The sequence below is a fragment of the Triticum urartu genome, chromosome 2A (assembly GCF_056163025.1).
Source record: "Triticum urartu cultivar PI428250 chromosome 2A, HENAU_Tu73, whole genome shotgun sequence".
NCBI classification, from domain to species: domain Eukaryota; kingdom Viridiplantae; phylum Streptophyta; class Magnoliopsida; order Poales; family Poaceae; genus Triticum; species Triticum urartu.
In genome coordinates this window covers 600,556,474-600,571,142 of record NC_141874.1, presented here as the reverse complement: position 1 = coordinate 600,571,142, position 14,669 = coordinate 600,556,474, and the positions used below count along the sequence as shown (strand labels likewise).

At 51.6% G+C, this 14,669-nt stretch overlaps 1 protein-coding gene across 1 annotated transcript; it reads right to left on the bottom strand.

Annotated features, from left to right (window-relative positions):
- Positions 1-3,124: 3,124 nt before the first annotated feature.
- LOC147986162 (putative GEM-like protein 8) lies at positions 3,125-4,345 on the bottom strand. Its single transcript, XM_087544516.1, has 2 exons — positions 3,964-4,345; positions 3,125-3,872 (listed from the first exon to the last, which is right to left on the bottom strand). Exons 1-2 carry the CDS (start codon positions 4,154-4,156, stop codon positions 3,418-3,420), a joined length of 648 nt encoding a protein of 215 aa, XP_087400642.1. The 5' UTR covers positions 4,157-4,345; the 3' UTR covers positions 3,125-3,417.
- Between the last annotated feature and the right edge of the window lie 10,324 nt (positions 4,346-14,669).

The following is a 14,669-nucleotide window of genomic DNA, read 5'->3' as shown; positions in this document are numbered from 1 at the left end:
GGTTCTTCCCAAGGCAAGAAGAAATATAGCAGACAAGATAGCAGAAACCAGGATCAATTTGATGGGAGAGATGGAGATGGAGGATTTAGAGATGGTTTCTATGGGAATAATAGTGGTAGTAGTGGTGCACAGGTCTTTCAGTAGAATAGAGGTGTAGGTTTCCCTACTCAGGCAGGTTGTGGGGGTCGAAGTAATGGCAGATTGCAAGGTCGATTTGGTAGTAACCCCTTATGCCTAACCAATGCGTCTGGAGTACAAAAAGGGGCACAAGTGGGAAATCTAGGTCCTTCTAATCAAAAAATTGGTGGAGTAGTTCAGATGAGGAGTTTGCAGCAGTTGCGAGTACAATTTTCTTCCTTACCAATTTAGAATTTCCCCAAGTCGATGCATGTTGGCTTGGGAATGGGGCTGATGGGTTTTATGCCGACTGAACATATGGCACATATAGTATCTCATGTCTAATTTTCCTAAAATGGATGTATTGTTTGTGTCCTTAAATGACAAAGAGGTGTCCACAAGAGAGTCTGGCCACAAAGGGGAGATCAAAGATGGCAAAATGTGATCAAATATGTGGCAAGTGCAAAGGGATTGGACATGGGAATAAAGACTTCAAAGGTAATTTCTATTGTGTGGTTTGCTAGAGGTATTCACACAAGACTGAGCATTGTACTGCACTGAAGCAACCTAAACATGTCGTAAAATATGTGTGTTTTGGATCTAAAGAGTTGGGCTGCATATTAGTCCCGTATGAATCTATCGATGTCATTGGGTTTGTCATCCAAGTCATACATAGGCCGAATGTTGCTCATTATTATTTTATCTCTCGATGTTATATGACGAGTCAACAAAGACGCCCTTTATCACGAAATAAATCTGCTATTTAGATGGTTTTCTATCTTCACTATCTAGGTGGGATAGAGAACAATGTTAAGTTGAGATGAAAGAATGTCCTTTTGGTAATGGATTCGACCCTACTCTAGGTCTTGCCCTCTATCCTATATGGCATGCCACATCGGTGGTCAACAAAATTGAAGGATAGTCCATGCAAGTCAATGAGGTCAACAATAGTCCAAGCAAGTTCTCGCGGGTCCTAGCAAGCCACCTCGGTCAATGGAAGTCCAAGCAAACGTTTATGGTGAACAAGTCAAAGAAAGAAGATCGCATCGCAAAGAAGTAAAGACCCAAGCCCAATCAAGAATGCCTTCAAATAGTATAGGGATTCTCTCCTTAGTGGGCTACAACCCACCTCCTAGCTAAACTCGAGGCACATGGATCAAAGGACGGGAAATTATCAATAGTTCTACCCTCCTACCTCATCTCTTCAAGGGTGGCCTTGGTCATTTGTGAAGGACCCCCAGGCTATGTAAGGTCATCCATGGGCATGTAAAGAGCTTTGCTACATCTATGTAACCTACGAAGAAGCTGACGTGGCCAGATTCGGTTGGGAGAGAAAACTGCCCAGGCCCACCCACTGAAAATCAGGGGGGCCTAATTAGTTTAGGATGGAAGGAACGTAAGTTTACATAGTTAGATTACGTAGGTCTAGCATTTTTTGCATGTAAATTATCGACTATGGTAAATCCTTGCCGTGTGAAAAGTTATCAACCCATGAGGCAGATGGCCTCGATTAAATTAAGTTCCGACCAAAGCAGAAGGCAAGGAACGGTAAGGCATGTCGACGCCGTAAGGATCCTCGATGCTGTGACGCCCCTCATCTTCGTCAAGCTTGGAGTCGCCGTGGGTGCAAAATCTTGGCTAACAATATGACATATGTCCAAACTTGTGGTATGTGGTCTCTTTGCATCACTAGTTGATGGTTGCCTCGACAGCATGGCGTGTCACAACCCTTATGTTGTTGTATCATAAATAATTTGGAATGAGCAGAACACAAGCCTTCAAAAGTGTTTGGTTCTTGTTACCAAAAGCTTGGATGATGGCCGAAGCAAAGCAAGGAGAGTTGATATTGGAAGAGTATGCTTTCTGTTTGACCTTTTTTTCTTTCTCTTTTGTACATGTTATAAGACCCTACTTATTGAATTAACATGGCAAAGCATTTGCCTTTGTTAAAAGAAAACAGTTGCAGTGGACATACACTGCCCATTCCATATGAATCCTTCTCTTATTAATTACTCCAAGCTTAAATATGGTTGCAGTACTCATTATGTTCTTAAATATGGTTGAAGAGAATAGTAAAATAGCCACATGCATGTGTTATCAGAATATTCGATGGGAATCAGCTGGCGAGGCTATATATTGCAGTATTAATTTCGTTGGGATTAACTTAATGGCATTCACAAAAAAGTGTGATGCTTAGAAATATATTTGGGACATACCCCTGAATATGCAGCTTTGCATTATGCAGCTAGTTGTCACCACTTGTGGTTCCAGGTCCATGTGCCACCCATAGACATCTGGTGTTTTTTTTTTTTTGAAGAAAACATTTGATCTATTCATTTTCAATCATGACAGTACAAGGAATATCAGAAATAATAAAAAATTACATCTAAATTCATGGATCAGCTAGCGACGACTACAAGCATCGAAGCGAGCGGAAGGCACGCCGCCGTCATCGTCCCTCCATCGCCGGAGTCGGGTACAACTTGTTGTGGTCATAGTCGAAAAGTTATTGCGCTAAGGCTTCATAGGACCATCGCACCAGAACAGCAACCGCCGCCGATGAAGAATAACATATATCGGAAGGATCCAACCCAAAGACACACGAATATAGACGAACAACGATCAAATCCGAGCAAATCCACCGAGAACACACCTCCACATGCCCACCAACGATACTAGATGCACCGCCGGAGACATCTGGTGTCCTTTGGTATTGTTCCATAAATTTTATTCTCCCAGTGCTTTTCTTTAATTCTGTACTTTTCAGTTCAACAAATAACGTAGGTTAGGGCAGTTGCATACATTACAGGTGTTTCTACGAATTATTTGGCACTTGACAGCTCAAGTTAGGTTTGATTTCTCTTGATAATATAAATTCACTTCTTTATGTAAGCATACACAGCCTGTCTCGGCATGAGCTTTAGCTTTACAGGGTTTTGAGAACATTTCCTCAAAGAAATGCTGAAAAAAAGAGACGCGCTGAACGCACTTGCAAGCTGTAAAGAAGTGGAACAAACAATTCGTGGTTTTTCTCACTGAACTAGTGCATACCACACGTTTATGATGGCACTTTTGCCGTGGCGACTGTACCATTCATACATACAGTACTTCTTCAACATGAAGAAATTTTCACGCCCTAAATTAAATTTCTCCTACCATTTAAGTATACCGGACTTGCTCCAATGCCAAAAACGACAAGCAATCCACCGTGGAACCCTACTTACCTATGCACAACGGATCAAACCAGACCACACAACACAAGACACATAGCGCGTACGCTTCTTTGATCAATTGATGGGGTCAGAGGTGCGACTCCGCGATGGCCTGCTCGAGGTGCTGCAGGGACGCCTGGTAGCTGACGAAGCCCATGAACCAGAACTCGAAGCCGTCGTCGGTGACCAGCTGGACGTACTTCTGCTCCGGCCGGTGCTGGTTCTCGCTCCGCCTGGCCGCCTTCACCCTCCGCAGCGGGACGGCCACCTTGTACGGCACCCGCACCGTGTCGCCCTTGGGCGACGTCAGCGCCAGCGACCGGTCGCTGCGGAAGGCCACCCTCTCCGTGGATACGAAGAGCATCCCGGCGATCGGGCCGGCGGTGGTCGACAGGTAGCACTGCGAGGCGTTGACGAGCTTTTCTTTCTTCTCCACGGAGAACCACCGCCGGAAGACGTTCTCCACGCCGCCGGCCTGGAGGATTCTCGCGCCCAGCGAGAGCTTGCCCCTCACGGTCTCGTACAGTTTTGGGCCGAGAGTCACTGCAGAAGGACATATCTATGGTCAGTGTCTACCCCTTCATAGCTGATGAAGCTACATATCCCCTGGACGGATTGGGGAAGAAGGACTTACCATGTTCTCTGATTCCTCGAGCGAACTTGTCCCCTGCCCTGCCTGATTTGCCGCCGGTACGCGCGCTCGTCGAATACTTGGCATCGCCGTCGACATAGGTAGCTCCATCGCTGGTGAACTCGGGCTCCTCGATGCCGATAGCAGTGCTGCTCACTGGGATGCCGATCACATGCTGATGTCCTGCCTTCTCCATTTGCTGTGGGAATGAAGAACCGAAGACTTGTTTCTCTCGTAAGACGCGGAGGCGAAGAGAAGACTTTGCTCTGCTTCCTTCCTTTGCGCCTCAATTTCCGGCCTCTGTCTTGAGGTTGCTGGTGAGTTGTTGGCGTGTCTGTGGGTATGTGGGTTGGTGCTGGAGCTCCGTGCTCTGAATGGGAAGGAGGGGGCGCCTTTTATAAGCTCTGGACTGGAACCTGTAAAAACTTAACCAAAAAAGCCGGGTGTTTATCCAATTAGCTTTTGAATAGAACAGTCACCCGCGCCCACCAAGATTCTGGATAAAATAAGTGCTTCTTCCTATGTGGAGCTGGACCCCTCCTAGGGTTGTGCTGCATGTGCAAGGGTCCACTGCAAAACTTTTGTGCGTGTCACGAGTGACATCTAGTCATCCATGCATGGACCATGATCGATGATGCCTTCAACCAACCGGCTGTCACATGCACGCATGCAATTGGGAACTCCACAAACATCTGCCCTACTTAAAGCATCTCCAGCCGTTAGCCCCGCAGGAGCCATTAAAAATCGCCTCTGGGGATGAGCCGGCGCTAACCGCGCGCTGGGGAGTGATGCTCCCCAGTCGCCGCGCCCACGTTTTTTTAAAAAACAAAATCCGGCATAAACAAAACGTAAATTCAACCAAACTTCGACGAGTTCATAATATTTTTGAAATATTTTGCAAAAGAAGAAAAAAACACTATTAGACCCGTCGTCGCCCTCGCCGTTCCTCGTTGCCCGCCGCCCATGAAGCTCTACATGCCGAGGAGCATGTATAACTTCGTGTACTGGCCGCCGTCGCCGCCGCCGTCGTCGTCGCCTCCTCCGCGGCCCCCGGCCCTGCTGCTCCCCTGCCTAGGGTCGCCGACGAGCGGCAGGTTGGACGGTCCGGGGGCGTCCTCGTCGTCGTCGCTGACGAGGATCACGACGCCGTTCTCGTCCTCGCGCCCACGCTGGCGGGCGGCTATCTCCTCCAGGGCTCGGTGCTGCCGGACCATCTCGTCGCGGAGGTAGTCGTCCCGCACCCACTTTAGGGCCTCCTCATCGGAGAAGCCGCACCGGACTATGCCTCGGACTCTGCGGGGAGGTCGGGCTCCACCTTCGGCCTGACGAGCCGGGCAGAGGTGGGGGAGGGCTCGGCGATGCGGATGCCGGAACTGCGGGTGCACTGGCTGATCGGCGCGTCTTGGGGTTCCGGCTTGACGGGTGGGGGAGGGAGGGAGAGCCGGACGAGCGACCGGACGAGGAGGAGGACGTCGGGTCCACGCGTCTCGGCGTCCACGAGCTCCCACGCCGGCGGGAGAAGGAGGGGGAGCGGGGTACTCCAGCCTGGGCGTGTTGCCGCCCTCGATGTACTCGAGGACGTCCTCCAGCGTGCGGCCGGCCATGCCCCACCATCGGCGGCGGCTGTCGGAGTTGAGCCCCCCGGAGGGCACGACGACGTTGGTGGCCTCGAGCTGCTCAGTGTGGCGGCGCCAGAAGTACTGCTCCCACAGCAGGCTGTCGGGGACGTACCTCGGACCTTCCCTCGCCGCCTGATGCAGAGAGGCGCGGATGCGGGCGATCTCCGCACGACGCGCCGCCCCGGTGGGCGGCGGTGCCACCGGGATCCCGCCGGCGCTGATCCTCCAAGCCCCGGGCACCCGCATGTCCGGCGGGGCCAGGTACTCGGCCTCATAGAGAAGCCGAGTTTCGTCCTCGTGAAGGTGGCGGCGGCCGAAGCCGTTCGTCGCCGCGCCGTCGCCTGGAAAGCGCTCGGCCATTGAGTGCACTCGAGACGGCGAGAAGAGAGGGAGGAACGGGGGAGTCGAGGAACGGGGGCGTCGGCGGTGGAGAGGCTGTGTGTCACCGATGCGGGAGGGATCGGCTTATATAGGTGGCGCTCGCGTGGCCACCGTGTGTACGCGTGGCGGGCGAGAGGACGCGCGTCGTCTCGTCTTCACTGCGCCGCCCATGAGGCACCAATGGAGGAGGCGGCGTGGCAGCGCGCGTCAGCTTTGGCATTGATTCCGTCGCGGGAACCGAGGCGATGAGGACGACGAAGCGACGAGAAGCGCCGAGTCGCTGCCAAGGAGGGACCGCCGATTTTCACGCCAAAAACGGTTCGACCGGCGCCCCCGGCGCGCCGGGTTCGGCCTGGGTTCGCCGGCGCCAATTTCAGCCCGCGCCGGCAAAAAAAGGGCCTTTGAGGGCACGACTGGACCGATTTTTAGCGCCGACGGCCGAAAAATCGTTTGGGGGGCCTTGTTGGGGCGGGGCTGGAGATGCTCTTAAGCAACATGGATCATCAAATCGCCAATAAAGGTTTGGATCAAACAGTTCAGATATGTTTTTTTTGCCTTGCAACAACCCTCATTAAATTTGTTCGAACAGATCTGGAGGTCCAAATTCTCACAAATAGGAATCTAACGTAGTGAAGGTCTGCGGTTGTCCGGACAACCACCACGTTTGACTCCGACATGCCCGGTTCACCCAAAAACTCCATCGGAGCTCGCGCATTTGGACATTCCCATCAATGTTTTCGCTTGAAAGCCACCCATTTTCCCTGTCTCTGCCTCGATCATCGCCTCCGTCCTACCGTTTGGCGGTCCACCGCTGTAATGGAGCCACCGCGCGGAGGACTGTTGATCGTCATCCCGCCGGAGCAAAAGGAACTGAGTGTGGAGGCTACTTGCATGACCGCGGACGTGAAAGGCAATGCACATCTCCACAAGGCGAGGAAGAAGCCAGGTGGTGCGATGGCAGCCAGTGAGAGCGGACCTCGTCCGGCATAGCTCGTCGTCACCTTGTTGTAGCCTGTGCAATCGACGGTGTGGTCGTCCCAGTTGAAGCCACCCTACTACTACGCTTCGCAATACTTTGGTACGCATCAATCGCCGCAACAGTTTGCGTCCTCCTTCACCTCCAACCATCGAGTCCCGTTTATCGTTAACCTCAACACCGATTATGACTTCATGGATTCGCAATTGGTGGGGCTTGTCCGGTCGCATATGTCGGCTGTGAATCGCTCATCCGTTGGTGCCCAATCACTATTTGCCGGAATGCATCATCCAAGAGGGACCAGGTAGACGATGAGGCGACGATGGAAATTATCCACAACGCAGTGGCTACGAAGACGGACAAGTGGAGGACTCTCAGCCAAGGAACAATCGCAGCCGGACACCCAACAGACACTAGGAAGCAAGACATGGATCCGAACCAGTAGTGATCATCATGTGCCGTCCCAAACAAGAAGCGGATGGGGCTAAATTTTCCCAAAAGAAGGATGAATTGTTGCTTGAGGCATGGTTGGCCACTAGTATCGATCCATTTTAGGGTGCGGCATTTTGGCAAAGCATGCATATTTGGTTTCACGAGCAAAAGCACAACGATCCCTACCACAATGAAGTGATGCATCAACGGAATTCAAAGTCGCTCAGCTATCGATGATACAATATTCAAGAGGTCGTCAACAAGTTTTGCGCCTTTTTCAAAGAAGTGAAACCCCGATGGCCAAGTGGTGCAACAATACAAGATCTCGTAAGTCTTGTGGCATGTGGCTCTATGTGTTGGTCATTTCATTCACTAGCTCAATGTTGGAACTTGTTGATCATCCATTATCTTTCTTTGCTAGCCCCATACGTGCGTGCTTGTTATATCACAAGATGGAGAAGAAGCACTTCAACTATATGCATTGTTGGTCAATGTTGAATGGACAAAGCAAGTGAAACTCCTTGATTGCAAATTCCTTCAAGACCGTCATGATCAGTGAAGACACGAAGGTTGTGATCCAACCATTCCAACACAAGAAGGGCTTGATCTGACCAAGAAGATGATTAGGAACCGGGGGAGCAAGTGAGAGGAGGAGAAAGAGACACGAGAAGGGTCGGCGGCCAAGATGACGGAGAAGTTCAAGCACATCACGACGAAGAAGGAGCAGACAAGTATCGCGCACAGTGAGATGGAGGGGAAGAATGCAGATGTGTTTGACATCTTCATGGAGATGCAAGATATGAAGCTCAATCTCCAAGAGAAGAAGCTTGAGGTCAAGGCCGCTTCGAAGGACTCCAAAATGTTATTCATGAAGACGCCAAACTTGTTGGGCAATAAGCCGTGGCGAGCCCGCGGTGCGGTGTGCGCGTGCGTGCGTGCAGTGGCCGCGTCGGGTTCGGCCTGTGGCAGGGCTCGGGTGCGTGCGTGCGCGACCGAGCGTTGGTGTGCGTGTGTGCGTGAGATAGCGCGTGTGCGTGGGTTCTGTTAGCGAAGGACCAGGGCGTGGGCAGCGTAGGGCGCGCGGAGTGGCCACGGCGATCGCATCAGAGCGCGATGGGCGGGCGCGATCCAGAGCGTGCAGGGCGCGGCGAGTGGGAGGTGGGTGAGTAGTGGAGCAGCTCGGGAATGTCCGTGCGCTTAGGTATAAAACCCTCTCCCCCCCTGTGTAATCGCTGAGGAAAACGAGTTGGTGCTCGTGGTGAAAAACAAGAAAACCCGTACGTGGGGGGTGGGGGGGTGGGGGGGGAGGGGGCGGGGGGCGTTCATGCGCCAACGAAACTTGTGTGTTCTTCCTCCTCCTTTCCGAGCTTGTCTCCGGTGATCACCGTCGTTTGCCGCAGCCGCTGCACCAACATTTGGTATCAGAGCGAGGTGAGGGAGATCGCGGAGTTGATGGCTCTGGTTTCACACGGCGGAGGCAGCGCGGGCGGATCGGTGTCCATGGCGATGCCGGTGCTCGCGCCGGACGGCTACACCGTGTGGGCGATCAAGGCACAAGCGATCCTTGATGCCCACACGCTGTGGGAGGCGGTGGAGCCGGCGGGCGACGCGGCGGTGAACGCCAAAAAGTGCAAGACGGCGAGGGCGATGCTTCTGTCGGGGCTGCCGGAGGACGTGCTGCTCTCGGTGGCGACGAAAGCCACCGCCAGAGAGGTATGGGACTCTCTGAAGGTGCGCTTCGTCGGCGCCGAGCGGGTGCGCGCGACGAGGAGGGTGACGCTGCGCAGCGAGCTGGATCGGCTGAAGATGGAGGACGGCGAGTCCCTGGGCGCGTACGCCAGACGGCTTGCGGGCATGGCGGCATGGTTCGCGGGCCTGGGCGAGACGTTGGGCGAGACGGAGCTGGTGAAGAAGCTCCTGGACACGGTGCTGGACCGCCTTTTCCCCGTCGTCGCCGGCATCGAGCAGTTCTGCACCCTCGAGGAGCTGACGTACGACGAGGCGCTCGGGCGGCTGCGCGCTTTCAACGAGTGGGTGTGGCGCCGCGGGCAGAACATTGGCGAGCGGGCGGACGAGCAGCTCCTGTACACGGCCGCGCAGTGGTGAGCGTGAGAGCGGCGTCAAGGGGGAGCATGGGACGATGACGACGACGCACGCAGCATGGCGACGCGGGATGGCGGCAACAGGCGTGGCCGCTGCTACAAGTGCGGCGAGCGCAGCCACTTCAAGCGCGATTGCCCGGAGCTGCGGAAGGCGCCGGCGGTGGAGCGGGCACTGGTGGCGGACGTCGACGTCGAGGACAACAGTCTCCTCTAGGCCACGGCTTAGGGGGAGAGTGTTGGGCAATAAGCCGTGACGAGCCTGGGGCGCGGTGTGCGCGTGCGTTCGTGCAGTGGCCGCGTCAGGTTCGGCCTGTGGCAGGGCTCGGGTGCGTGCGTGCGCGATCGAGCGTAGGTGTGCGCGTGTGCGTGGGTTCTGTTAGTGAAGGACCAGGGCGTGGGCAGCGTAGGGCGCGCGGAGTGGCCGCGGCGATCACGTCAGAGCGCGATGGGCGGGCGCGAGCCAGAGCGTGCAGGGCGCGGCGAGTGGGAGGTGGGTGAGTAGTGGAGCAGTTCGGGCATGTCCATGCGCTCAGGTATACAACCCTCTCCCCCTGTGTAATCGCTGAGGAAAACGAGTTCGTGCTCGTGGTGAAAAACAAGAAAACCCATACGTGCGGGGGGCGTTCGTGCGCCGGCAAAACTTGTGTGTTCTTCCTTCTCCTCTCCGAGCTTGTCTCTGGTGATCACCGTCGTTTGCCGCAGCCGCTGCACCAACAAAACTTGGATCCCCATGCAGTGAAGATTATCTAATCCTACTGTACGAGCATATTTAAGTGTTTCTCACGAACGAAGAAGGCCGAAATAGTTGAACAGTGAGGTCTTTGCCAGAGACAGTTGAAATAGAAGTTGAAGGAGGCCTTTGGCACAGACAACTGGTCGGACAACTTTTGGTATCGACTGCATATGTTTGCAACTATTAAATGTATGCTTAAATTGTTATTGATCAAGATATGTATGTCAAACGGAAGAGGCCGGATCAGAGATGGGCATTTGGTGCCTGTGATCGGATGGCTTCGGCCCCAAACCCTGTCCGCGGACACGTTGTGGCCAGCCGGCCGATGGGTCGTTGATCGATCCCTGTTTGTGCAAAGTATGCAACGCAACCGAATTTCCACTTTTTTCTCCAGATTAGTTTTAGGTTTGTAGTGCAGTGTGTTCAAACTTCAAAGTCGAGAAAGCTTGGAGCGCATGCAATGCCATGGCGACACGCGCACGCTACCGCATCTTCCTGCCAGATGATTCGGCGACGGTGATGCCGTGGCAGCAGGAGTGGATACAATATGGGCGGCGGGGCCTACCCCCATACGTACGTACAAACTGGATCACCACGAAGAAGAAGAAGAAGAAGTTAAGAAGGTTCGCGAGTGCATGGAATGCAAGGCACCGTCACTACACGTTCGGTCAGTCTCAGTCTCAGTCTCAGTGCATGCGCTGTCCTTTCTCCTCTCCATGCTTAGCTTTCTTTAGTTTCTCCTCTGAGCTGCTTTTCTTCCATGGCGCCCACGGTGGTCTGAGTCAGCGTCGCGTCCGACGACGCGCCTCGTCAGCGAACCATCTCGGCGCCGGCCGGTCGTGGCGGGCCTCGTGGGTTCGGTGGCGAGCCAGCCCAGCCAGATGGCTCTACCCATGCGACCCAGCTGTCATTTCCTATTTTCTCAAAAAAAGCTGTCATTTCCTAATTCCTATCGTGAGACGGTGACCCTCGAAGGCAAAGAAAGTAGCTCACAGATATGCATGTGCACATTGAATATTGGCATGTGGGGGTGGGTGCGTTAAGCCTTCCCTGTCATCAACGATGATCGTGTAATCTCCATTGTTTATGCTCCATTACGACTGATTTTCCCCTCAAAACCATAGCGGTGTTGCGTGGGGGCGGGGATAGAGATCGAGCAGAGAATTCCTGGTTGTTGTGTCTCTGGTTTTAGAAAAGGACGATCAATCAAAATGGGTAAGTTTGAATTGGCCTTGCATTGCATTGACCAAAAATTAAAGTATGCTTGCTTTGCTTGCGTGAAACGAAAAGGTGCAGGACGACTAGTGAAGGAAAAGGCGGGGAAACGAGGAAACCCCGGGAATGTGCGCGAGTTTTCGTTTAACAGATAAGGACGACACCGACTCGTCCGACGACGAATACAAACATGTGTTCTATAGTGCTCCAGCAACGAGTAGCTCACAGTGTTAGTGTTAGATTATTAGTGTCGTAGGTGAAAGAACCGCGTATCATGGTACTACGCAAATTAGTCGGTCTATACAGCATCCCAACCGATCGAATGCATGCTATGGAGCAAGATATGTTTTAGAAATTCAGGCCACGCAAGGAGAGAAGTTTCACTGCTTGTGTGTATGTCTGTTGACCAGTTTGGCCGCCCACACCACATGCTTCCAGATCTGTTCTGCCAACTTGCAAGTGCTTCACCCGCAAAAAGAAAAAAAAACTTGCAAGTGCTTCACATATTAAGCTTTGTATATGACCCACTTGAATCCCACTATGACCCAATAAACCCACCCCATCGGCGTGCTCTTTCACTGCTGTTTCCTTACTCAGGGGTGCAAGTGTAATGCAGGCAGGCAATCTGTTGGGAGCAATAGCTCACAACACACTGCCTGCTTGCCTGCCCAAATGTCTTGCCCCTAATGGCATCAATCCGTTCTCAAACTTTCGAATCGAGGGGGTCGACATAAATAAAGTTGGCAGATCGCCCGTCAGATCACGGCAGAAAGCAACGGCGCAGACGACATGTCTGTAATAGATCACATGAAATCAAGACGGGGCCTCCACCATGTGGCAGATAAGGATGCAATGCCATGCATGCATGAACAACTTTGCATCAACGTAAAAAATGATTGGGATCCGTCGACCCATAAGCTTTTTGTTACTACTACGTTTTATGGGCGTCCCAATCAAGAGCTTGCACCTTGCAGGTTGCGCCGCTTGACAGCCTATAACAAATCGGATCGGCAAAAAGGGGGCAGGTCTTCGCCTAGTCGACAAGATCCTGATGGCTGGTAGTGGATTAGGTCCCGCCCGCGCGCGCGCCCTATTTCGTGCTGCCGTTTGTGTCACTGATGAATCAGCCAACGCCCAAAACCAACTCGTTTTCTTAATTGATTATTGATGAAACTGCATGTCGACCCTTTGATATTTGTTCGTGCCTTGTCCACATGCAACGCACCCTCAAGCGGTTTGTGGGGCTCCAGTTACCTTTTGCCCTGCCCAAGCAAAATGTAGGTAGGCCATGTGTGATCTCCAACGATTTTCCATCGATTAGGATGGCTAGCAAGGAGTATTTTTCAACTTTGCGCGGCGCACAATGATCCAACTTTGGTTCACCCTGCTGCATTTGAGACTGGGACCAGCTTATAGGTGGTCTTATTTCCTCTCTTACAAGATAGATGTAAATAATGCTTCCCTAATCAAAAGTCATGCAACAGCTATACGCTGCACTCCAAGCTAGTGGATAAGTGACTGAAAATTTGTTGTTGGATATCCAGCTAATGGGTTTTCCTTTCAAGGCATCCCATCATTCTTAGTTGCACATAGCCGTAAATGCAGCGGCACACCCTCAGCTTGTGGCGGTGTGTGTGTGTAGTCGGCTCCCTAGGGACCTGAGTCTAATTTTTTGTCTTTGTTGGAGTTTGTTGTACTACTGGCTATCCTTAATAGGTCTGAGTCCTATTCGCAAAAATAATAATAATTTAATTGCCAATTGGAGGCGGGTCAAAATGGCCTATGAAAGAAAACAAGAAAAAATTTTCAAATGCTGATCATAGTAGAGAGCATCATGCATTAATATTGCATATGATACTACTATCATGCATGTGATACCGGTAAATTATTTGTATAACGAACATTAGCCATATTTATATAGAAAATAAGTTCTTAGTTGATTTTCAGCAAAACCCATTTTGCTATTTTTACATGAATAACGAGTTACAAAAAATTATGTTTGGTCTTTCTCTTTCTTTTACTAGATCCTAAAGGTTCTCTCCTTCCTCACGCTTTTCCCTCGTTGTATTGTCACCCTTTTGCTCAGTAACACACTCAACCCCCTCCTTCCACGTCTATGGCGGCTCACACCATCTGACTTTCCTTTGTCGGACCTCCTACACTAGGACCTCATCAACCCAACCACCCCAAGAATTAGGGGTGCACATACTACGAAATTCGTTTGGACCATCGCAACTTAGGGAGGGAGGTCGATAGACAACAGATGGGACAGAGGCGGAAGAGAAAATAAAAAGGGGCGAAGAAAGGCACACATGCCGTGTTGCAAATCAACGGGATATAAATTTGCTCGAGATATAGGACCTAACTGTTAAGCACTTTTTTTGCTTTTTGTAGAATTGGCTATCGATCGGTTCTGGCATCTTATTCCTCCTCCTATCCACCCCCTTCCCCCTCGGTGCCACTGGGCGAACCACCAGATGCCTTGCTTGAGCCGTCGTGTTGTCGCCTCCCCTGGTCTTCCCTCTATACCCGGACCGCCAGCTCCGGCGCCGGCAACCCCGCACCCGTCAAACCTCCGCCTTGTCTCCTCCCGGAACGCCATGATAGGTTGCGGCATCTCCAGCTCGCGCTCGATTCGACCGTCGTGCTCAAAACTATCAAGCGCATGCATGATAGCAAATCATGTGAAATATAAGTTTGTTCTGTGATCTAGCAATTATGATATGTACAATACAAAGAAAAACACAAATGTGGGAGACTAACCGCTATTATAGTTGGCAAATCATAATGTATTTTTTTGGGCGAAAGACAAATCATAATTTTAATGCCGCGGTGGGAACAAATTTGTTAACACCGCATCTTAACACTTATGCAACACTTTAAGTAAGAAGGCAGTATGATTGAAAATTATCCACAAGAAATCAAGTGGAAACCATACTCTGACCTTCAGCTAAAACATTATAACTCACAGTTGGCCGTTGACATCGATGCATCTATCCACTGTGATCACATGTGTATAATCAGGTCTGTGACCTGGCGATGCAACTTTTGTGATGCACATAATTTCTCCTATCATTTCTTCCACTGCCTCTTCTTTTGGCGAAGTATGGGGCATGATACTCACAACTCACAAGTGATAAAGAAACAGCATGACAGCAAAATTGCAACTAAAAGGGGCCCTTCCTCATACTTTGGAGTACAAAAAAAATCAAGGGCCAAACTACATAGGAAAAGAAGGACAAATCAATCAG

Excerpts from the sequence above, each read along its gene's own strand:
- LOC147986162 (XM_087544516.1), bottom strand. The coding sequence starts at position 4,156 with ATGGAGAAGGCAGGACATCAGCATGTGATCGGCATCCCAGTGAGCAGC. Across the intron at positions 3,873-3,963 it reads TCGAGGAATCAGAGAACATG|TGACTCTCGGCCCAAAACTG; the intron begins GTAAGTCCTTCT and ends GTCCTTCTGCAG.